This window comes from Ciconia boyciana, chromosome 10, assembly GCF_034638445.1.
Source record: "Ciconia boyciana chromosome 10, ASM3463844v1, whole genome shotgun sequence".
Taxonomy (NCBI): Eukaryota; Metazoa; Chordata; class Aves; order Ciconiiformes; family Ciconiidae; genus Ciconia; species Ciconia boyciana.
In genome coordinates, this window is record NC_132943.1 from 21,113,203 (window position 1) to 21,138,824 (window position 25,622).

A 25,622-nucleotide genomic window follows, 5' to 3' on the forward strand; every position below is an offset into this window, starting at 1 on the left:
ATGTAACTCACAATTTTCTGATCACATTTTCTACACTTCATTGCATTACCATAAGGGATCTTATGATGTACTTTAAATGAATGTTGATGCTCTCATATAACTGCAAGTTGTTAGAAACTTTTTAAAAAATCGTAGCAGATAAAAGAGTTGTATAGATTTTTTAAAAAACTTAATTAGGCATAACATTAAATTAATATAAATGGTAAATTTTTGCAAGTGGTCCTGGCTAAACAAAGAGCCTAACTTTCATAAAGTATAGCATGCACAACCTTCTAAAAGATAAAAATCAAATCTCAAATTTGAAATCATTAAAACCTCTTTAGAACTACAACATCTTTTTATTGATCTTCTCTTGCCACCTCTTTCGCCAGTCACTGCTTCATGTTTCCACACTGTCTCATCATGTGGGTAACAGCCTTATCGTAGCCTGCAAATGTATAAGCTTCTTCAGGAAGTTTTCAGCTAGCAAATTTAGTGACAATACACTCATACAGCTAAATTTCACCTCAGTAGGAAAATATCAAGCCCTCGACTAGCAGAAGACAAAGCACTCTATCTACAGATCAAGTAGGGAAAAGTTAAACTTCCACTGAATTTAACTCCTTCTTCATTAAATTTAACTCATTCTTGAGCCCATAAAGACAGAGATTAAGGATGCTACATGAAACTCACATTTTGTAACCAGATCAAATGAAGTAAATAAAAACATAAAACAATTTAGAAAACAAAACATACCCCAAAAATACTGAAAGAAAAGTGAGCATTTTAAAATCTTGTACAGGCTGCTCTACTCCAAAACACATTCTTCAGATGCAGGAGTAGAGAGACACTAAAGAACTGAAGCTCTTACTCAAAACCATCATTTTTTTTCCTTTCAGTTTTATAGAGAGAAAGCGCTCCTCTGGGATGACATTTAAAACTCTTAAATGCTTGGCATTGTGACATTTAAGAAAATACCATTTCCTCAAGACTTGCTTCTTGGTACAAAAATAAGACATTCTGCATCACCCCAATGCATGGGTAAGGATGCTGGTAATTCTTTATTTTTAAGGTGTCACATCACAGAGTATTTTACAATTGATTCAACTTACTTTCTTGAAGGAACTGGAACACGGAGTTAGTGCCCTCCAAAACACAGCCCTGTAATTAAATCCCTAAACGTTGCAATGAAAAAGCTGCACTTCGGTTTAGTTAGATCATTTTTCTCTTCCAGCTAGACTGGAGAGTTTCTGCCTTCCTCTCTACCATCTCTTTATTACTACTAGCTCTAACATAAGGAGCACCTGCTACAGTCCAAAACAAAGTCTCCTTAACTATGGAAGGTAACTAAAGCGCACGAAAGAAGATTTCATATTGAAGTGCATGACAGAACACATTTCAAATAGCCTCCTCTCTAGCCACCCAGCAGGGGAAAAAAATTTAAACTAAATAAAAACCAGAAAAGCCATCGCCCAGTACTTTTGCACAGATGGTGCTTTGTGAGCCTTCCCACAGGCTACCTAAAAGAATGCAGATAGTGAAATCAAAATGAGAGACTGAAACACAACGATGATGTGCTTGGCCAAGGCACTATCGCCTACTCAAAGAGGAACCCTAGAACACCTGTCTATTGAGCTGCAGAAGCAAATGGAAAATTGTTTACAGTCAACACAAAACTTTCTCACTAGAAAAGGAAACATTTCAGGATGAAGACAGTATTTTCCATGAAAAGGAGAACAGCTATGGAAAACTGATCTGTTTTCACAACCTGGCCTGTACAGGGGAATTGCAGGGGAAGTATGGGACTCCAACACCAAGGTACCTGGTGGCAGGGATGACATGGCATCATCCAAATCTAGGAACACCTCAGCTGCCTTCAATAATCTTAGAGAAGGTGAAAGATGTCCAAGAATGTCTTTGAATTCAATAGCTTGGGACAAAAAGGATGCATACCAGAAGCACACAGTTCTGAAATATACTGTGATTTATAGTGCTGTAATAATCGTACTTCAGATATTTGAAATAGAGCCCAGGCCACTGCAAAACTTTGCAGGAAGGCTGAGCGTCCCAGGTGGTAAGGCAACAGCAGTGGGCTGTGCGCGTGGGTGCCCCACAGCAGGCAGATGGGGTGCACTGGCTGGCACCCAGGGGAAGCAGCACGGATGGAGGAACCATCTCCCCTGCCCACTCGTCCCGAGTCAACACCACCTGGTCAGCATTTGCCATTCAATGCAGTGAGGACATGACCATGCTTAATGTTCAACAACATAGTTCCACACTAAAGAGCATATAGGTTTGTGAAAACAGGAATACAGAGACCACAGTTTTATGTTTTCTTTTGGGTGGGATTTTTATTTTTTTTTCTTTTTTAACCTTCACATGCAGATACCTCCACACAGCAATGAAGGCACACTCTGGTGATGTAATTAATGTCTGTCTTGATTAAAAGCAGAACGCTGTGCTCAGCTCACTAAGATTCATGCAATCATATCTAATTCAGGGGTATTCAGACAGCTGTTAGATATTAAAGAAAATGTTCACTAATTGATGAATGAATTATTAATCCCCATCATACTGGAATTTATACAGACATACACACTCACTCACAGTACTTCTCCTTTCTATGTCCATTCATTTAACTTGGGAGCAGAAAAAGCTGACAAATTTCCATGGGTAAAACATACAACAGAATAATAAATAGCAAACAGTCCAAAACTAAATCATCATTTGAAAAATATTTGTTCACACTACTCATCCAGTACTTAAGAATATACTTAATGCAAGTCAAGATCAGTATGTTAAACCTTTCAAACAAAACCAGATCTAACAGTATCATAAAAATAAATCCATTACTATTCAGTATTATAAATCTAAAAAAAAAAAGGATATCTCAAGTTGTTCCTTTCTTTGGCTAGTAATGTTGAATTGCCATCCTCATCACCTAGGAAATAATTTTATTTTGAAAATGAAAAATTCACCTTTTTCTAAAATTATGGCCAAAGCAGCTGGAGCAATCAGCAGACTGTGGTGAATGCAGGTCTTCAGACCTGCACGCCAGCAATTTTGAGAATTTCAGAATCTTAGGAAAAGCAACTTCACTAATGATTTGATATTGAAATCTTCCAAGAAATCCTTCAGACTGAAGCACTATTTGACAAAAAGCGTATCGTGCAAATAAATAAACCTGGAGAAACAATGACACTATTGTTCTGGCATGGTTTGTCAAATGTGTCTGCTTCAATAGTTACCAACACTACTTAAACACCAGCCACACTATAAAATACAGAAAACACTTCTACTGTTTATGTAGTAGTGTTGTCTAAAGCCATTTTTATATCTCCTCTTCTGTAGCAGTCAGTCATTTACAGCCTCGACCCAGATTTAACTCTGAGCTGGAAGCATCTTACAACTGATACATTCAGTGCAAAAGGTTATAAATATCTTTGAAATGTTACAAAGCAAGAAAAAAATTTGAAAAATGTTTGTGGCTGCCTTCATAGGATAAAGGAGCAGAAAAGGGCAGAAAACAGTTTTAGCTTTTGTAGTTCATCTTTAAAATACAGCTGTTAAACATAATACAGTCGGAGATGCACAGGCAAGTTTATTTTACACAAATGCATGAGTCCAGATTCCCTAGATACATACACAGAAAGGGAGTTTAACAATAGCTTTTAGCCATATATAAATATCCATGGTGTGTGTATGGGGGGGTGTTTGGCTTTTTTGTTGGTGGTGTGTGAGTTTTTTTTTTTAAATTGACAGTACTGGAGTTACCAGGTACCAGTGCAGTCTCTTCTGAGAATTAAGGACTCCAAGGAGTTTTCTACGTATTTTAGAATGCAGGAAGGCCCCCAAAACGTCCTCTTTCTCAAGCCACACTTTGCACTAGCAGCTGGAACCGCCCTTGAGGTTGCAGAAGAAGTACTACCTTTGGTAACTCTAGTACAGTGCCAAAGTTCAAGAATAAATAGAAACTTTGACTGACATGAAATTAAAACCAGATTTTTTATAGCATTTGTCTTCTAGTAGATTTTCCTGATATAATTCCCTATCAAGACCAAACACAATACAGTACTGAAATGTAGTGCTGTAAAAGGAAGTAAGATTGTCTGACTAGAGTATCAGTTCAATACTACGTCCTAGCAGTGGGCTTTTAAACTAATTTTTTGGTGAGTGAAGTCTTTCCTCTGTTCTGCATTTTCTACATGCCTGCAAACATCCCCTTTCTCCCTATATTAAATTTGTCTTAATGTGTTTTTATACCACAAAATTACATCTATACACTACAAAAAGGAACAGAGACCAGAAGTTAAAATTATAGTTGTAATCTGAAACCACAGATTACACCTTTTAAACTGTATAATAGAAAAAGAGGTTTTTCTACTACACTAGAGGAACACTGATGATGTGGAAGGAGTTCAGAGCGTTTCATTTCCAGCAACTTAAAATACTAAGCATAAAGTCACTTCAACACAGTTCATTGGTCCATAACTGGAAGTTTAGAAGAATGGTTTTGGTTTGCTTTTTAAGTAGTCCTGTCCTAGAGTTCACAATAAATCTAGCCAAACTGATTGTATTGAAGGAAAATACTGGCAGCGTACTCTGATTTTATTTCTGAAGACTGAGTCCTATTGTCCAGATAGAATAGCGCCGTGTAACCGCTTTCTGTCCCTGAAGTCAGAGATTTCACTCAGGTGCGTTGGGAACAACAAAGATTTTAATTGCAATGAAAATAACCCAAGTCTTGCTAGAGATAAGCAGGAAATACCAGTAAAAGAGGAATAACTTCCAAAGAAAAGCAAGGAAGAATTTGCAGTGAGAACCTTAATGGTCAGTGTCTTCCAATCACTCTTACAGATGGAGATCAAGCAGTGTGAGGCAAATGTACTATGAAAAAATGTACTTTATAGCTATGTTTTCAAAAAAAGGGAAACAGAAACAACAAACCCCCAAAAGACAAATTCATACAAGCCCTCTCATCATTTTGTTTCCAAGCCTTTCTATTACAATTGTACTTCTATGTGAAAATGAAAACCAAACACCTTATTTACTGCCATACCATTGTATAGCATTAGTCTTACCTAAACCTGTGTGGGTAAGTTGTTCAAACAGAGTCCAGCTGTGGTCATCAATATAGTGGTTCTTCAATATCAAGAGCTGACATACATCCCTGGCTGTTATATCACTTGGTACTTCCAAAGCTCTGCTAGTATCATCTTCACTATACACTTTAATTACCTGCAATAAATAACACAGCTAAAATATCCATAAGTTTAATCTTTGATTCAGTTAGTCCAAATATGTTCCTCTCTCAGCTTCATGACTGAGACAAGAACCTATACACACAGGATGCAATACTAAAGGCAGCCATTTGTCTGTAGTGCAATGGTGTAACTGAGAACAAAACAGCTGAGCAAAGCATATCCCACTTCTAAATTTGGCTACCGGACATCCCTTGCCACAGGACACTGGACAGATTGGAGCATTCACTTTAAAAAAAAAAGGTAATGGAGAGGTAAATAAACCCAGTGCAACTATACATTCTTTTACAAGCTAAAGAAGAAATCATAGAGGATAAACAGTAAAACTCAAGACCTCTATGACTGCAAAACTGTAGAAAGATTTGATAAAGTTAGAGTTAGTTCAGAGAACAGCAATCAGATTTGAGATGCTCACAATTCTATAGACAATAAAAACAGGAGATGCTACAGAGCTACTTCAAATTTTGACAAGCAGGAACTGGAGTTCTATGAGTAAAAAAAGGCATATATACATACATATAGAATCAAAAACGTCTTACATGGAAAAGAATTACTATCATATGAGGACCAGGAAAGTAAATAAAATGTTCTAGAAGATGTACATGTAAAAAACGTATCACAAAGTAGACAATTTTTATCATGTTTTATCTCAATAGTTTTTCCAAGTTTCTTTATTCTATTAAGTATGTTTGGGGGGTGGGGGGAAGGAGGCAATATAAACTCTCATGACTTATCCTTGTCATTTTTGCTTTTAAATTTCAGCTTAAAATTTTATTTTTCAACATTGATACACATTTTAGAGTCCAGAAGAATGGCTGACCATTAAGTTCTTGAAGAGGCGAAGCTAAACCTGCTTACACTTAGTTTCAAATGAAGAGGCTAAGGAAGTCTTACTGCATACCGACTGTTTGAAAGAAGGCATGATCGCTTAGGTATTTTTTTCTGTATTTTCTTCTGAAGGAGAATGAATCAAATGAATCAGATGAATCAGTGAATTGGATGGAATTGATGCAGATCACTAGTGCCCTGTCTTCATAAGCTCTGCACAGCAACTAATCCCATTAAAGTCAACACAGAAGGTTTTCTTGTATAAGAGTAGAAAATAATTTCATATTCCTCACAGCAGTCAAGAAACTCAATACTCTGTTAAATTTCCTCTATTTCTCATTTTTTAAAAGTAGACAAAACACAAATAGTGAAAAATATTGAGGCTCTTGACACAAGGATCAACTCTTATCTGTGGTACTGTATGTTGGAATAGTAACGTAGTTCCCAAAATAACACAGATGTTTGACATTTCATTATAAATACAAACAGGCAGGTAAACATGAGCAGTAGGTACAGAAGATTTGATGCAACATTAAGCATGCCATAAAAGTCTTCCAGGTACTCAGAAACACACTAAGTGATCAAGTCTGGAATGCATCTTTTTTACTCTTTGTATTTTCAAACAAGCATTTTCACCCAATGTCATGAGACTGGGAAGTGAATGCATTAATTCATCTTTAAGAATGGGATTTATTCCCCAATATTTAGATTTTCGAATAGTGTGAAGTAACACTGAGCAACATTACTCCCTCTCTACCAAAACAGTAAGAGCCTGAATGTCCATCCCCAGCGCAGTGCCTGCTGTGTACTGTGCCCATGGAAACACTAAGCAGCTCACTTGCTAGTGACAGTCTGGCCACAATAGCAAGGAACTCAGCACAGGTTAAACTACCCTGCCTACCCTGTCTGTGCCAAAGCACAGACATCCTCAAGACAAAGGGCGTCCAAGACGTTTTCAATTTATCTCAAAAATCCTCCTCTCGGTTTATTCAATTTATCCATATCCATCACAATACACAACACACCTCGCCTAAACTTTATGCACAAAAACCTAAATACCATTGTAAACCCTTCATTAAACATCAAGACACAAGTTCTTACTTTAAAGACAAACAAGCATGTTATTGTCAGTCAGTCCTTAATTGCTACCTTACTAAACACATGCTCATTTCAAGCATCTAATGAGCAATCAGCAATGTACCGTTGCCCTAACTTGTTATAGCAGCTCCTTCACTGGTTTGTGCTGAAGTACATTGAAAAGTAAGCAAGGAGCTGCAACTGCATCTCCTGCCACCCGCTTCTCTCCCACTAATGGCAAAAATCCAAAAATAAATTAAAAAAAAAAAAATCAGGTCAGCTCACCTGTGCTTTCCAAACACCAGAACAAGGAAAAAGGACTCCATTTGAAAACCACATAGAGATTAAAGCACACTGATGGCCTTACTCCTGTCCAAAAAACTGCTTTTCTCTGTGGAACTACATATACAGCAGTTCTGTTACAAACTTTGGCCCAGCATATTAAATCAGCATGAAGTCCCTGATGATTTGCTTTAATATTTCAGCTAATAAATTATCACAGCTCAAGAGTTCCACACGAGGTTCAGCCACCCTTGCCATGATACCAGTCTCCAGGATATGGCAAACATTAAAATCATGCTTCTAAAGTGGTGAAAATCTCTCTCTACTCATGAACCAATCACCTCAAAGCAGAGTCTTCCAGGGAAAACAGGCAGACCTTGGAGAAAGTCAATCCAGAGTTTCACGGGCCTAAGCTACAGCCCAGTACTTACATTTAATACAAAAAGCAAAAAGACCACATTGATATTGAATTCAACGACCAATACTGCCAAAGCAGCCGTGGTTGACAGCTATGGTTGGTTTTATAAGATGTCTATGCTTTGGCAGCGTTCCCACTGCTAAGCAAGTGAGACCAGTAGCAATGCAGTCCGACTGCAGTATGGTCTTGTTCCACACACACAACTTACTTAAACTCCTACTCCAGTCACACAGAAATGATGTTTTGCAGTTCAGGATAAACCGGCATTAATTATTTAAATTCCTGCAGTATTGCAAGGATTCAAAGATGAAATTAAGAGAGGTGTCTGGCAGGGTGCACTGTGAATGGGATGGAGGGCTGTACAAGTGAGTAGATAAAAGAGCATCCCATCACCTTGAAACATGTCCTACTCTGGGCAGCACTGAAGGTCAGGGACAGCTTCATTAGCCTCTCCAGTAAGTCTATGTCAGGCTGAATCTAAAAGATTTTACAGGCTGAAGTGCCAGAAAGGAGACAGTGTAGAAGGCAAAAGGAAGGGAGAGAATTAAAGCGACTTTCCTACTATTGGACTAGATGATCGTTGTAGGTCCCTTCCAGCTGAAATATTCTATTCTATTTCTCAATATTCTCACAATAAAGCCAGGGTGAGAATCCACGCCAGCGCCCTGACTAGGGATCCTGCCAGCACATACTAGCAACTACAGTCTTCTCCAGGTACTCATCAAGTTAGGCGGTGTACTTGTTTTACAACAAGAGCACGTACAGCCCATGCTGAGGCCCTTGATAGACAATTTTTACAGAAATTCTCTTTAAAAGGGTTAAGAGTCACAGTGCAGATGACTACACTCTTACTGCTACAGAAATAGAAAAAGACTTTTTAAAATGCTGAAGAAAGCAACACAAGTCATGATAATGAGCTGCCTGTGGCCATTCAACTCGGGGACTGGGAAGCCTTGGAGGTGGCTTTGGACTACAGGAGCACAGCTAAAACAAAACAAAACAACACAACAAAAAAACAATGGAAGAAAACCCCAGAGTTTATATTCTCTGTGAGTACTCTCACTCGGCTTTCTCAGTATAGGGAAATAAATCCTGCGCGAGACTAGGACAACGAATCACCCCAGCTCACAGCTATGACGCGCTACCTTATAAAACACAAATGCTGTGCCCTTTTTCTCCTCCTTGCAAGGGATTCAAATACAGCAGGAGACAACAGACAGGCAGTCAACCTAATAGACCCTTCTGAACTTCTGTTACAGTTTTAGTTTAATGAATTGAATGTGATGGCATAAATCTCATCAGTTGGAGTGACCTTTGAGGGGTTTTTTAATTAGAAAAAGTTGCTCAGTCTGCGATTTCTGCTGTGTTTGAAGCAAAGTCTCTTGTAGGATTTGCTGGGAATGTGTTTGTTCCAAGGGGATTGGATCACATGAAAAAGGATAAATTCAAAAATCCCATTTTTCCTTGGAAATGTGTTGCAATAAATATTTCTCTTCCCAGAAGTAGAGGATGCTCCAAGAATTTAAGGGTGGCAGGATTATGCTAAAGATGCAGTCATGCTGACCTCCTATAGAGGTGAGGAAGCTTGAGTGACCACTTCTTTATTTTTATTAGCAGTTATCATCATGCATTAGGCTGGACAGTCATCCCCACTCTCTTCAATTTTTTCCCCTGAAAATTTGTGTGAGAAGTAGCACCCAAGAAAAGAGCTGCTAATCGAGAGCAAACTGTCATTACAGTTTTCATTATCATACACTCTCAAGCTTTGTTCTAAAGCAAGCTATTTAACTTCCCTTGACTATACCTATTAGTAGACAGAAAAAGTTGTCTCAGTAGTGCTCAAATCTTCTTCTTTCCTGCCTAGTTTATAAACACATGGAGATTTTAGTTCTTCCGAAGGTCAGAAAAAAAACCATCTCAATACCTTCCATTTAAGCCACTGGAAGTAAGAAATTAGCTGCTCCAAGATCTTCTTATAAGGAAGAAAGCACCAAGCTGAGTGTGACAAGCATTAATTATTTTCATTGCCTATTGGAGCAGGCAAGGAGGTACAGCTTTCCTACACATCCTCTTCCCATTTTTTAATATATTAAAAATCAGCAAAGATCACAGAATTATGTGAAATGCATCTTCATCCCTCAAAAAAATTATTTTGATAAGAAATATTGCTTCAAAATAAAATAGGTTATTGCTTGTATTTCACTAATCATCTGAACTCAGAGTGTAAAATCAATGTTGACAAATATAACCTAGTATTTAACACAGAAAACGAAAAAGGAGACCCTACCTTTTATACTAAAAAATAGTCAGAAGGAGCAAAAAAATCAGAAACTGTTTAAAAGAATAAGTAAAAGAGCACATAAGGTAATCAGTGTGGGAGGAGGGAGGAGCAAGAGAAGGCTGGACTCAACTCCCCCGAGTCTTCTTCCACACTAAACCGTCATCTCCACTACAATAATTAAATAATGTGTTTCATAGACTTTTAAGAGAGGGTGTCCAAGTCTGATTCTTCAGAATCTTCAAGCCATCTGTTTTGGAAGTTCCAATCTGCAGAAACAGCACAAACATATGGAAAGACCATACCCTGCATTGAGGAGTTTCAAATTTCAAACTAAGTCCTGACGTGTGAAAAAAGCCAGGTAGATCCAACAGAAAAAGAACCACTTAGCACATGGAGTCCATATTTAGATGCCTACATCAAAATGACCTGACATTTACATGATTCTTAACGCTCCTGTATAGCCATTAAGACAGCGGACGGTCAGCACCTTTAAAAAAAAAAAATCAGGCCACCCTTATTTATAAAGATACAAGCACCCAACTTTAGCTTATCATTTCTACAATTATTTTTCCCCCATGAATAAAACATTGCACATTTTGTACTTACATTACAATTTCAGTCACATTTATATTAAATGAACAGTTATTGTATGCAAAACCAGGCCTTAAAAAGTCTTACGCTCCAGGGTGCCATACTTCCCCTGAGATCCTGCTTGATACTGTGCTAACCTCTGTCTTTAGTGTTAACTAACAGGCTATTTGCCTGAAGCATTTGTTCTCCAACTTCCAACCTTGCCCCCTGCTAGGCAAAATTTTTTGCTTATTGATATTGGCAGAGGGTAGGGGAATTTGGAGTGTATTTGAACTACAATGGAAGCACTTGGAAATTTCTAGCATTTTGAACTATTTTATGACTCCTAGCAATAGTCTGTGTTGGTTTTAGAGAGAAACAGCAAAATTCTGCATTCATAAAAATATTTAAGGGCAGGTTAATTCACAACTAGTTTAAAAAAAAAAAAAGGTGTGTTAGTAAAGTTTACTGTCTTCATTTCCAAGTGTGAATGCTGGACTTTCCCTTTAAATATCCAGTCTACAGTTAAAAGGGCAGCTTCCAGTATTTCCTCCAAAGGGAAGATTTCCAGGCCAAAAGGATTCTCACAGTTTGCAGAAATCTACATGTCATTAAAAAAAAAAAAAAAAAAGTGCGCACAATGATAAACTGTAGCTGCTCGTTGTACAGCAACTATTTTCTCAGTCGCCACAACAGCAGCTTTCAAAAATTTGTCCTGTACATGTCCTTGCAAGGAAAGAACACAGAGAACTGAAGCACAGGCACCGAACAATAGAGGATTCATTAATATTTTAGGCACCCAAATCCAAAATGGTGGTCATTAAGCCTGTGAACCTCTCTTCTGAAGGAGGGTTCACAAGGCACCATATGATTTCTGCACAGACTTGTCAACGTGTATAATTGGGCAGGTAAGAACTGTTGCCTAGTATTAGGGACAATTACCTCTAAAGCCTGTCCATGGGAAAAGAGGGCAAGTCTGAGTTCCAGTTCCAATCCAATCCAAAAACCAAATTTATGTAAAATACAGGTCCCAGTGAATCCTAACTTCTTATTTGGAACACAGCATAGCTTCAAGAGGCAGAAGGAACACTGCTCCCATGCAGAAAAATATGCAGGATATATATACAGTAGCTTAGGTGACACAAGCATTAGACTTAAAATCCCTGTCATGCACAGACTCCCTTTATTCCTATCAACTTCAGGAAGGGAAATTTTAAGATCCTGTTGCCAGCAACATTTTCTGTTCTATGGCTCCAATGTTCTAGAATCAAGGTATTCTAGATACCATTCTTCTCAATGTACAAACCAGAAAATATATTAAAAACAATCAAAATAGGCAGATTGGATACTTTAGAAGTGACATGAAATGAAATGAAACTGTCATCTTCTTCAATAAGACCATCAAGGCTATTACGGAAAAGTTAAGCACCTTGTACAGCTTGTGAAGCCATATATTGAAGACTTGGGAGATCAATTTAAAGAAACTGAAGGCAAGCCAAGTCACTGATTACAAGGACAGCAAGCATCAAAGAACGAAGTAGTTGCCTGAAGAAGGAGGAGCTGTTCTTCCAAGTGACCACAAGTGAACTTTCCATACACTTACCTATTATTGATAGATTGAGGTATGGTCCCATAAGCACTAAAAGATATAAAAACACTAATAATCAATTATGTCTGCCTTGAAACAAAACCAAAGTGCCAAGAAAGTAAGAGCAAAGTCTAGGAAAATTGCCTTCCTTTCCTACCACAACCTAGAAAAATCTCATAGTTTCCAAAATCTAACCATTTTTAAAATGACATTTCAAAGAGCAAAAATAATGTCAATTTCCAGCCTTTATTCAAATATAAGACCACTGACAAGAATGATTTCTCTAGCAATTAATGAATTTGTTGCCTCAAAACACCATGAATTTTTTTAGATCCAAATATTCTGTTAGCAGTTATTCAAAAAAATGTTTAATTTCACGGTAACAGTGTGCGTACATTATCAACTAAAACAATTTCTACTCATTTTCTGTATTAGTCTTCTGACAGTTTACTATGGCACTATGGCAACTGTCTATATTATACAGCCTGTACAGTCACTCCCCTCCCCCAGACTCTTAGTATGGCCCTACCTAATCCAGCACAAGATTGACCATTCCATGAATGGAAAAATCACACAAAAAAAGGAACTAAATAGCAATGTGAAGAAGTAACAAAAAATATCAGAGATTACCTACAGGCAAAAAAGGTCCAATTCTTACTTTTAAAATATGTATTTGCCATCTGACTTTGGGCAAGTCCGTATTAGTCCCTCAGTTTCCTTTTTGTAAAATGGGGCAGGGTAACTGAAATCTGTTTCTGTACAGCAAGGTAACAGATTGAACTCATTAAGATTTGTAAAGTACTTAGACTTGCTCGTATGACTACTGCTTTAGATGTGTAAATATGTTATATTACAAAAAGGGAGGTTAAACTATGAAGATCTCCAAATTATAATAAGCTATGTGCAAAAATATACCAGCAAAGTTCTTTCAAACGAAGGTTATGACAATCACATTATGATGTTCCAAAAAATGGCAGAATGAGGACAATGCTGACATGCAATCATCTCAAAGACAACGTCAGTAAAACTGAAGAGAAACAAGGTTTGAAAGACAACAGGAAAGTTAAAACATAAATATTATTTAATCCTGGATTTCATCCATTCACTTTTTCAATATTGGTCAACAGAAGCAAAATACAGTTATAAATAGTAATAAAATAGTTACAGAAGATTCCATTTCTCTGTATAAAACTGAACAAAAGGCAAAGTGTAGACAAAGCAACTTCTACGCTTCAGACAATGAACTCATAGTACAACTACTTTTAGAGCAGAAAGTGAGATTATTGTTAACTATACGATAACTGTATGATACTTTGCTCAAAAAGTTACTATAATTGGAGAATTAAATAACAACAGCTACATTGTGAAGTTCAACATACTGTAAGAATTGCAGTAATAAGTAAAATGTAGATTAAAGATAGAAAGTTAAAGATTTATCACCATCAACAGCCATTACCACAACAAAGGACCAAATCAGGAGTAAGAAATGCAAAGGGATCTATAGAAGTAAAAACCACAATAAAGTCCTTAAAAAGAATGCACATTATTTCTAAGGAAAGGTGGGGGTGGATGGCACAATTTATTTAAATAGAGAGTCTCAAATTATTCTGCCTTACCAGAGATCTTTTTCAGACTATGGAGATTCCAAACAAAAGCAGCTAAAGAGGCATTTCAAGTACAACTGCTAAGATGTGTATGAATAACTAGAAAGCTGTGAGGAAATTTAAACATCATTAGCAAAAATTTCAAAAAATACAATTACATGGAATAGCAGAAATGAAAGAAAATTAGCAGGTTTGCTAGTTGATTAAGCAGTCAAAGGATCACTTATACAAGATAAACACACTGCAGAGCAGCTAAATTATTGATTTGCATTAATTAGTGACAAGAGATATGGAAGAATATGTTCTCAGATCTACTCTTTACAGGTGAAATAAAATTGCCAGTTTAAAAAGAGGAGACACTGGAAATGAAAAGGCAAAAAACAAATAGTTAAAAGAAGGTTATACAGTCTAAAATTTAAAGAAACTTAAATGGCAAACCTCAATCTCTCCTAACATCAATAGAAATGGAGGTTTAGGCTCCATCTATTACTTCATCTGATGTGCACAGGGTATAAACTTCTGTTCAGTCCTGAGAAAGAGGAAAAGCCCAAGGGCTATTTCAGCAGATTAATTTTGGAGTGTTGCACTGTGAATTTGTGAGCCACCATTGCCAGGTAGATAGGTAATAATTCACTAACATTACCTGAATCTATCTTCCTAGAAGAAAACCCACTCTTAAATTTATGAAAACTTTTCCCCAGCTTGTTCACAGCAGTTACTAGAATGGTTTAGAGTAATCACCATACTTCTGAAAAATCTCAGTGGGGTAATGCAGTTCACATTGATTGGTATCAATAACTTTTCCCAAGTCCTTCAAAAGAAGAGCTATTATGAAGATTAAACACTCATGGAGTAAGAGACTGCAAAATAAAGATAAACTTGTCATGAATGTTTCACTTGTAGAACAGCTGGCTATAGTCAAGTAATTTCAGACTCTTACTCATACTAACCTCTAAATCAGAGTGGAGAACCCATGCCTTACAAGCCATGACAAAAATAAGCCTTAGTTACTTTTAATTACATTATTTAGTAATGCTAAGTGTGTACATTAACATCTGACACAAAGGTATCTGAAAAACCTCTTGGCCCTGGGAAAAGTAAAAGGTTCCCTATGCCTGTCTTCCATGTACCCCTTACTTACAGACAGCTAATCAAATGTAGGTCACTTCCCAACCTCAGTGCACAGTACGCATGGCTCCCCAGTTAATCTAAACCCAGTACATAGACATGTAGTTCTCAATTAGGAAGACAAGAGAGTTTTACATCTTCCTATCCACTAAAAATAAATAAATAAATAATGACAACAATCCAGTGAAACTTGGGTAAAATTCTTTAACCACGGGAAAGTAATTGGAAAACTCCGTGGAGAACATAACATAATCCAAGTTCCAAACAAGTACATTTGTACGCAAGCTATTCTCCCTTCCAGCCACGCAACGCCACCTCTTAGTGTCAGAATCACCACACTCTTTCATGTAGTTCAGTATGTCCAACCAATACAGCTCACAGTAAAAAGCTTAAGTTATTTAGGCTAAATGTACATGTTTTATGAACCATTATCTTCACTCGGAGCTACCTTAATATTTCTCATGAAATCCATAGAAAATTGCTAAAATAACTAGGAAGGTACAAAACGCATCTTAGTAGTGGCTAAGAGTTTCGTATTTTACCCCCAAACCAAGACCTTTATGATAAAAGTTCAAAAGCCTTATTGTTTGATTTAAAGAGATCAATATTCAGACTGGACTTGATTATTGCATTAAGGTTAAGGAGAATATACTTCCACGTGAACTTTTCTTCGTGAAAAGTTAATTTACTGGAGGTGAACAGCTTATTAGCTCTATTAGTAAACTTATGTTATTTAGTATCTTCAGTCCTTTGCTGCCACACTGCCTGCTAAGTCTTAACTTTACATAGCTTTTATATATTTAATAGTAATACACAGCTTTACATTTTACTATATACAATAGCAATATTTAGAATATACTTACCATATACTGATGGAAAAATATCCAGTTAGACTAACCTGACTTAAAAAGAAGGATGGGATGGAAAATCATACTAGAGGATTCAAAGAATCTGACTTGAAGGAGGAACTTCAGTATTTCATTTTAAAAAAAAAAAAAAAAAAAGTTTGTGAAACAGAAAATGAACAGGAAATGAAAAAAGTTCCAAGTGCACCAGTGTTCTTTATCCCCCAAACTAGAAATATGGTAGAAATTATCCACATACTACTCTACTTTCCAAAGAAGTCATGTATGAAGATCGGGGGAGAAAGAAATTTCAGTATAAAGCCACTAAAAGACACTTCTGTTTTTTGTTTTCTGTGTACAACAAAGTTAAGGGCAGAATGTTATCAGCCTCATGTTTGAATAGCTTGTCCCTATTTATGTCAAAGCGCTAACATTATTTAAATGAGGCTTTCTGTATTTAATAGAGCAGTTTGTCCAACATATCCTTCGCTTGTCAGAGATAAATAGAATGCTATGTTCCAGCACAAGAGAAAGCAAATCTGTTACTGCCATGTTCTGGCTGCACTCTATGTTTCTGAAGAGATACCAGCTATAAAAAGAAGTACCTATTGTTTCTACCAGGTTTTTCATACTATGTTGCTGGTTTCTCAGTAGACCAGATCTCTTGCTGGAGCTGAGATAGACCAAGTCTCTGAATAACACCATTAAGAGTCCAGTTAGTTTCCCATTTCCTTTGCAGCAGTCCTAAAATACATTTTTTAAATTAAAAAAAATAAAATATTTTTTCTTAAAATGTTCTTTCACTTTTACAATTTTATAAAGAAGTTCTGGCTTGAACTACAACACAGCTTCAAAGCGAAGAATGCCTTTGTCATCACCTTTATCACCTATGTATGCCCATGGAAGTCACTAGAGGAGAAAAGAATGTAGACTCCGTAAAACTAAGCAAAGTTTAGATTTTTAGCTAAACAAGATATACTTTGGAAATTTTCTCAGAATTTCTGGCATGTCCAGAGCAAATATGACAAAGATTATGTAATTTAACCCACTATAATAAATAGTTGGTTTAGAATGCTGAAGCACTTTGCCATTTGGTATAAGACAAAAAAACCTGCTTTGCTGGGTCAGACTACATCATCCTTCCAGCCCACCACTGTCTCTGAATATCTGTTTCTAGTCTCTGGTGGTATATAACAGCAAGGTTCAACTGCTGTAGAATAGTTATTCTGACAGAACATTTTATCCCTCACCACTTTTCAACTTGTATTTCATTTTATTCACATAGCATTGTTCCCTCCGGCCAATGCACAAAATCCAAATAAAGAGTAAATCCTGCAATAAAGCTAGTAAGTCTACTCAAACCGTGTAAAACCTTCAACTATGCGCTGTCACGTTATCACAGATTTGTCAACAAATTTTGCCGACAAATGCAAACCACTACAGGAACAGAAAAAAAAGACTAGGAGCACCTGAGCATGGAACTCAGGCCCTGTAATTGTCAGCAAAAATGTAACAGTAATCTAATGGAGGAGACACTCACTAAAACAAGTGAACAAAGTGGAAAAAAAATATAATGTTAAGTGGATAATGTAGTAATAAGGAGAGACTAATCATTTCAGAAATTCAGTGTACTTTGACAATATTTACCTCTAATCATTTGTTCTAAAACAAAAATGAGGTATGTAGACTGAACAGCCTTCAGTCATACAGGAAAACTGAGAAGTCAGTAGCACATTTCTCATCTCTACACATGCTGTGATACCCTGCATTCAGAGGTCTTCTGGGTTGTCTAGCTGCTGCTTCTCTTCCCCACACAGAAGCCATGTTCATATCATCATAGGAGTATGTATTTTATTTGTGTTATGATCATCCTGAAATCTTGTCAAACAGGATACCCAAAAAGATGGTGACAGACGCCAATCCAACAAGTTACAATCAATAGGACCAAAGGAAAAATTACAACATCGAGGGCTTGCATACGCAGCTGGTAGATAATTTGATGAGCTAGTTAAGTCTGGCTGTCAAGCTAGTACAAGACAAGCAGAGGGCTCCAATTGCTATTCAGTCTAGATACCATGTAATTGCTAACCTCTTGGAGAAGGGAATTAACCGGTTCAGAAAAACAGTCTAAGTGGTCTAAGAAAAAAGCACGATGTTATGTTAGGGCAAAGGTTGGAGGTGGAAATGATACAATATGCAACAAGAGTGATGACAAAAGACTGTGAAGAAATCAGAGTACACTGAGGAATAGTGAAAAAAAGAGGATTCTAGTAGGAAATAAAGGAAAAGCATTAAGGTTGTGTCCTGGTTTTGGCTGGGATAGAGTTAATTTTCTTCCTAGTAGCTGGTATAGTGCCATGTTTCGGATTTAGTATGAGAATAATGTTGATAACACACTGATTTTTCAGTTGTTGCTAAGCAGTGCTTACACTGGTCAAGGACTTTTCAGGTTCCCACGCTCTGCCAGGCGCACACGAAGCTGGGAGGGGGCACAGCCAGGACAGCTGACCCCAACTGCCCAAAGGGCTATTCCATACCATATGGCCTCACGCTCAGTATATAAACTGGGGGAGTTGGCCAGGGGGCAGCGATCGCTGCTCGGGGACTGGCTGGGCGTCAGTTGGCAGGTCGTGAGCGGTTGCATCACTTTTTTTTTTTTCCCCCCGGAGTTTTGTTCCTCTCTCTCTCTCATTATTTTCCTTTTCATTACAATTTATTATTATTTTATTTCCACCATTAAACTGTTCTTATCTCAGCCCACGAGTTTTCTTACTTGTGCTCTTCAGATTCTCTCCCCCATCCCCCTGGGAGAGGGGAGGGTGAGCAAGAGGCTGTGTGGTGCTTAGTTGCCGACTGGGGTTAAACCACGACAGGGTGTCAACTTAACACGTCCTCCCAGGTCTCAGTCCTTCGTAAGAATTTTAGTGGTGCCAAGCAGAAAAGGTATCAGCAAAGACACAAACAGCAGGAAGTTGTAACCTCAGGGATGTGCAAGGCATGGGAAAGAAAGGGACCAAAGATGTCTCTCCCAGTTAACATTTTTTATGCCCAAGCATGTGTATTGGTAGAGATATAGGTCAGCAGTCCAAGACAGCCATTAGGATCTGCCAGAGAGAGGAGATTAAATATGTTATGAGAAATATGATGAAATATGAGAAATATGACGAGAGCCTATCAACTCTGGCTCAAGAAACTGGATATGTATTCTTGGAAGGCGTGACTTGGGAAGTTTTGACTCACCTTGCTTTGTACTGTTCCCCAGGCACCCATTATGCTCTGTACTGTGCCAGAATAAATCTGTTCTCATGTAACTACTTTAAACTATGTAAAACAGGTTGCCTTGAAATAATGTAATCATAAATAAAGGGTTGAAAGCAACTGAATAAGGGCAACTTCAAAAAAGAAACTTTAGGAAGTCACTACCAAGTGTAAGCGACTAAGATGGACTAGAACCAGGGTAAAATTTCCAGTGTTACAACAGAATTATATTGGTTCAGAAGTTTTGATCTTATAGTCATAACTTTTTTTTTTAGGTCCTTAAGGCAGCTGGTGTTTTGTTGGGTTGGTCCTGCCTCTGTTCCTGACCCACAGGCAGAAAAACAAGGAGTGGGGGAGCATGGGGCATGTCCAGTACCCATAGCAACAGCATGAAAATGAGGAAGAAAGCAAGCTTAAATATGAATAATTCCTTGGTGCAAGGTGATGAATTTTCTTTGTATACATTAGTATATCTTCAATTTGTCAAAAGTAAATAAAATCTTCTAATTTTTCAGGTACTTGCTTATGTATCGTAGCATGTTGAAAGTAACACAGAAGACATACAAGTAAGGAAAATTTGATTTTTCACATAGGACTGACGCCAACACCTTGTGTGCAGTGTGTTGAGTTTCTCCCATCATACACAGCAATGCAGCATAATCAGTACGGGGTTTGCCACCAGTAGAAATAACTATTCAGCAATAGCTCTTGATATACTTCAAGGCTAGATAACACAGTCTGAAGGTCAAGTTCTGGCTTCTTGAAGCCTAATTTATTCAAGAGGAGACTAAAGTACTAGAGCTAGAAAATGGCTAAGCACTTTCTTCAACTGATGAAAAAGCTGGTTTTTCTTCCAAGGGATTTCTGCCAACAGAAAAGATTATGAGCAGAGTAGGGCAATAAACACTGCCAATTTCCTTGGTTACTGTATGAAGAATGTTAGATGTTCAAAGAAGGCAAGAAGAAACTGAAAAACATATCAAAGATTTGTTCAAGAACTGAAGACAGAGAGGAGACAGAGTGCAACGTTAATTGTGCCACTAAACCTTGTCAAACTATACAAGGGACAAGTAATGACCAAGTGTATTAAACCATTGAGATTTTAAAAGACTTTTTAAAAAGCTCTGTGCACTTATTACTCACTGTCTCATACACACACACATCCCTATCTACCTTTCATGATAACTATGCAGCATAGTGCTATACATTTTAAATTCCAAGATCGCTGACGATTTTGTGTACAAAATATTCTGTAAAATTTTATTGCTTGTAGAGACTGGAATGTCACAGGATAGAAAAAACCTTCCTCTCCATCCCAGTAGCTGAACCATAGGGATTGCTAAAGTTAGTTCCATTTTGATTTTTTATACATGTGGCATCATTTTTATACACAATAAAAATGGTAGGAAGCTTTACTGGTTTCATGTTATTCAAAGCAGAAAATATGACCAACTGGCCAACTGGCATATGACTGCTACACCAGAATCCATTTTTAGGTGCCTGCTTGAGTATAAAGTACATATTCAAAGCAAAAATTGGTCCCAGAATCCTTCTCAAGTATAGTATCAGATCTAGACTTATTTGGCCAACATCATCAGGGAGGGGAAAAGTCCTGCAATACCTTCCCCTGAGAAGATCAGGTCAGTAGCTCTCTCCTAAATACTCCCTGGACCTAACCAGATCTCTTCCACAATGACAGAAAATGCTAGTCTGCCACCCACCTTCTTCCTTATCATCCACAAACTGAATCTCTAGCATCACGTCAGCCTCTATCATGAGTAGGTAATTTAGTATCTGGAAGTACGGTATGACAGATGACTGAATTCTAGGCAGTTCATGAATCTTTTCATAGCTAACATGAAAGTTGTATGCCCCCTCAAGTATCTGAGGGAGATACTTATAAAACCAGTTTCACAAGTTTTTATGTATTATCTCCCCAAACAAAATGCAGCTATCTTAGTACTTAAATACATAAAGGTGGCAAGACCTTTCCTTGAGTCTACATACTAGCTTGGCCTTCTAGCAATTTTAAACATAAACTTCTTCCAAAAAACACACTACCAGTCTCCTGAATTCAGTTTGGGTCTCTGCCCATTCTCATATATATTCTTCCCCCTCAACCTTCCTCAACTCTTGTTCTGGCTCAAAACCTTTACTATTTGTATCAAACTCTGCAGATCCAGCAGCAACATATCCTGATGCTTTATCCTAATAATTTATCTCTAAGATCTAATTCTATACTGAATTTCCAGTCAGGCCCATCTTACTGCTTTAGCTGTGGTTATCCCCATTATCTTCTCTCAGACCCCTCAGTAAGTCATGAAACAAAACATTCCATTAAGAATAAGACCTTACAGTGACTCAAATAATTCACCTCAACCACTACAGATTTTCTGACCACTGTTCCTAAAGTATTTAAAGTGCACTCAAGTCCATCCCTCACTTAAACCTCTCATTTGTTTTCAAATCTTTGTGGGATGCTACCCTTTCTTTCACTTTATTATTGTATTTATTATTAAAATATTTATTATTGTATTTATTTTATTTTTATTACTGTTCAAAACACAAAGAGGGCACGGAGTTGTTTATGCATCTGTAAATGACTATTTTTCAAACTGTCCTTATGAAGAGATGTTTCATACATGAATGCTTTGTCTGCCTCCAGTTATTTTATAAAAGGTACCATTTAATGACACCATTATCATGTCACTTAAAGTGCCTTATGTAAAATTCCTGGATTAGCACATTGGCCTTTCATCTTGGGGAACCCAAATGCAAAACTGAAAAATTACTTTCACGCTCTTAGCCTTGCAGACAGACATTACTAATTCTCAGTACAATTTGGCTTAAGTGACCATTTTTCCTTGGGGGAGGGGCAAGTGTTGATTAAAGCAGCAGGTGATTTCAGGCCAGAAAAATAGATGGAATAAAGATGCAAGAGAATCTTGAAATTTGCATGCTTATACCAGTCCTAGATTCGAGCAATCTAAACCACATCCTCATTTTCTAATCAATATTTCTTCCGTTTAAAAGATACTATGCAGTCTCTTCAAGAATCACTGGAAATTATTCAGCTGCAATACATACCGCCTATGTACACAGGGCTTTTTAACATTCTGTGACCTAGTATGCTGTGAAGTTCCCAGCTGCTGTGGAAAAAAACCACAACTCTCACTGTTTATACACCTTGCATCTAACATCAGGTGCATAAGTACTCTTTTACTTACCATATAACAAGTCTAGTAGACTTGTGGGTGTTTATCTTGAATAAATGATTGGTCTTTAACTGACTGTAAAACAATGTTTTGAATGCATTATGACCTTTTAAATCTAATTTCTTAAAAACATTTTCAGAGGAGTACAAAGTTATTCATACAAAAGATAAAGAAGACATTTACTCTAACTGTGTTGGATTAATTATATGTCTAGTCTATATACATACTATAAATCTGATTTTAATAGTATTCAATATGCATAATTCCCCATGCTTATTAAGCAAGTCATTTTTCTGCCTGTGCTAAAAGACCCCTTGGAATCTAAACGAGGCCCTGTAGCTTTAGGTTAAAATATGTTACTTAAGAATAAAACACGTCAACTGTGGTAAGTACTTCATATCAGATTTTAAAACAGAAAGAAGTATGAAATAACTTTGGACAAAGCACATTAGATATTTGGAATGAAAATGAGAAAAACCCATGTATTCAAGAAGCTGGCAGAACAGCCAGATTAGCACATTGATAATGCAAAATTTTACCTTTTGTGAGGGAGAAAAAAAAAATGAAAAAAAAAAAAGACTTGCAATTTTTGCAGTACCATAATTAAACTATACTTCTTACACAATTACCCGTTGCATGAATTTAAGAAATAATCATTAGGGATGATTGATAGCCTAAAATAATAATTTATGAGCTAATGCTTAAGTTTCTCTTGACTATGCAGTGCTAACATAACATTTTTACATTTCCAGGTCCTTCCTACATTACAAAAAATAGAAGTTGCACTACTTTCAGTCAAAGGTGATGTCTAAGGTTCTAATGTCCATGAGAAACAAAAACAAATTTACAAATGCACATGCATGCACAAATGTTACCCCTTACAAGCAAGGCTCTTTTTTGCCTGCCTTCCTACCTTCCCTCCCTGCAGTATTCCAGTTCGAGAAATTAGGGTATTGCTATAGAAATAACAAAAGCACCTTCTGAATAGAGAGAAGAGGTACTTTCAGGAGGAATTCTACATGCCTAGATACAAACATCACAAGCATAAACAGGACTATTAAATTTGGCATACAGTGAGCCCTCAGTGAGGGCACATGCCTTTGAGAATTTTTGCAATTGTGTGTAACCCAATACCTACCTACCTACGGCAACATCCTGTGCTGCTTCTTTTTCCTACTTCTATTATTTTTATTTTGGGCTTACAAAGTGCACAGATAAAGAGAAGTAAAGCCGGTAACTGTTAACAGCTAATTCGATAGTAGTGTGAAAATATTTGTGTTTTAAAATAGGAGAGAATGCACAGAAAATGATCTTACTCACCATGCATTTGTCAAAAGAGAAAAAAAACCCTTAACTTTCCTCAGAGAATGATGCTCACCTCTCAACAGCAAAAAAAGAAAAGCAAACCATTAAAATATACAGTAGTTAAACCTGAGTTTCCTAGCTTTCTGAATGCTAGACTGAGCAAAGTTACACATCTCTCCCCTCCCACATAGCACCAAGTACTGCTGCGTGCATACCAGAGGAGTCCAACACAACTACACGCTGCAAGAACAAAGACCTTCATCTTCTAACATACAAATAACCAAAGAAGAGCCAAAAATAAAATAACTATGACAACTGAAGATTTGAGACCGGGTGGGGTGTTGGGGGGAGGGAGAGAGGAAGGGGAGGGAACCATAGGATTGAGAGCATTAGAGCTGAGAAGTTAAATTTAAAACACAGTTTTTAAAAGAGTATTTTTGTGGAGACAGACCAAATTATTAGGATAAAACTGTGTAAGAGCACATCTTGCACACATCTAAATCTGAAAGGGAAGTTACTATACCAGAAAAGTAGTATATGCTCATGTTAAGACAGTAGCATAATCTAATCTGTACCAATCAATCACACTAAAATTGTATGTTCACAAGCTTCCCCTCCAACTCAAACAATGAAGTAATCTGAAAGAATACCATACATCCCAAATTAGTAAGGCCTATGTGTTCATATACTACTTTAGACCCACTGGACTTATGCCATAAGAAGTACATGCTGTGTCCTGTGTAAATTGCTCATGAGAACCATTTAATACTGTAGCAATATTTCACTGAAATTTCATTTTCACATTGCTGGTATATTATAAGCCTCTGAGTAACAGAAGAGTCTATTAACAGTTATTCAGGCACATTAAGCAGCAATGAATTTTTGAAAAATATCTACACATTTACAAAAGAAATCTAACTAATGAATTACAGTTTGTTTAAACTAACTTCTTAGAAGTCAATATATCTGGCTTAGCAGAGAGTCATATTTCCTTACTTCACTTCCGTGTGTATTTTCAACTTCATCGATACCCCCAATGCATAGAGTTACACTAGGCAATCCTAGTGCACATCGGCGTTAATGATTTTGCATTGCTTCCACTTTTTAGCGAGATAACAAAAAAAGGCAAGCTACAGTGGCTACAGAGAAACACTATACAGTGTTACCCTGATTCCCAAAATACATGATGGACCACCCACTATTAAGGTGTTAGCCAGAGAGGGTGAGGAAAAAGTATGTTGTGTTTAAGGCTGATCCAAAGCCTGTGGAAGCAGACTCCAATAATCCTCCATTAGGAACAGTACCATAGCCTTCTACAGAGCCATATTTTAATATTCTGAAATGTAATTATGACACTTTATATTTAAAAACTACATTAATCTGTAAGCAAAGCCTATTTCTTGCACAAGGTACAGAATTACAGTAACAGAGAAAAAAGCACAGTAACAAATATTCAATTATGTACACATATATATTTATGTAGATTATGTAAACATATATTTCACATAAAGAAATTAAAAATCTGCATTTGTCAGAAAAGAAAAATTCTTATTACACTAGAGAAATTTAAAAAAATTGAGTGAAAAATTAAATATAGCCCTGTTTATTTTAAACATTTATTTACACTAAGCAAATGTATTACCAACCCATACTAAAGTCAGAATTACAAGGCTGATTTAAATGCCATACCCATTTCTGCAGAGTTACTGGCATAACTGCAGGCAATGTTACTCTTCTTGAAGACAAACTCATGTCTGCTTTTCACATAAGTCGCCAACCTTCATCCAGGTGATAACATGAAGCAGAATAAAGTAGTTAGCCTAACTTCTCATAACCCAAATATTGGAGAGTCAGTGCAAAGAAAAGACTAAGGATGTACTAAATGTCACTCTGTTTATGGGAATCCAGTCCTACTCAAAGCCAATTACAGAAGACACCAGGGTAGGACTAACTAGAAAACAACCAACCAAAGAGCTTGAAAAT

At 37.0% G+C, this 25,622-nt stretch overlaps 1 protein-coding gene across 1 annotated transcript in view; it reads right to left on the bottom strand.

Annotated features, from left to right (window-relative positions):
- Positions 1-25,391, bottom strand: part of GRB14 (growth factor receptor bound protein 14) — a 48,403-nt gene extending 23,012 nt beyond the window's left edge. The window contains exons 1-2 of the mRNA XM_072874405.1: positions 25,329-25,391; positions 5,061-5,217 (exon numbers count right to left, since the gene is read on the bottom strand). Coding sequence (XP_072730506.1) covers positions 5,061-5,217; positions 25,329-25,391 — 220 coding nt within the window. The remainder of the gene's footprint in view (positions 1-5,060; positions 5,218-25,328) is intronic.
- Between the last annotated feature and the right edge of the window lie 231 nt (positions 25,392-25,622).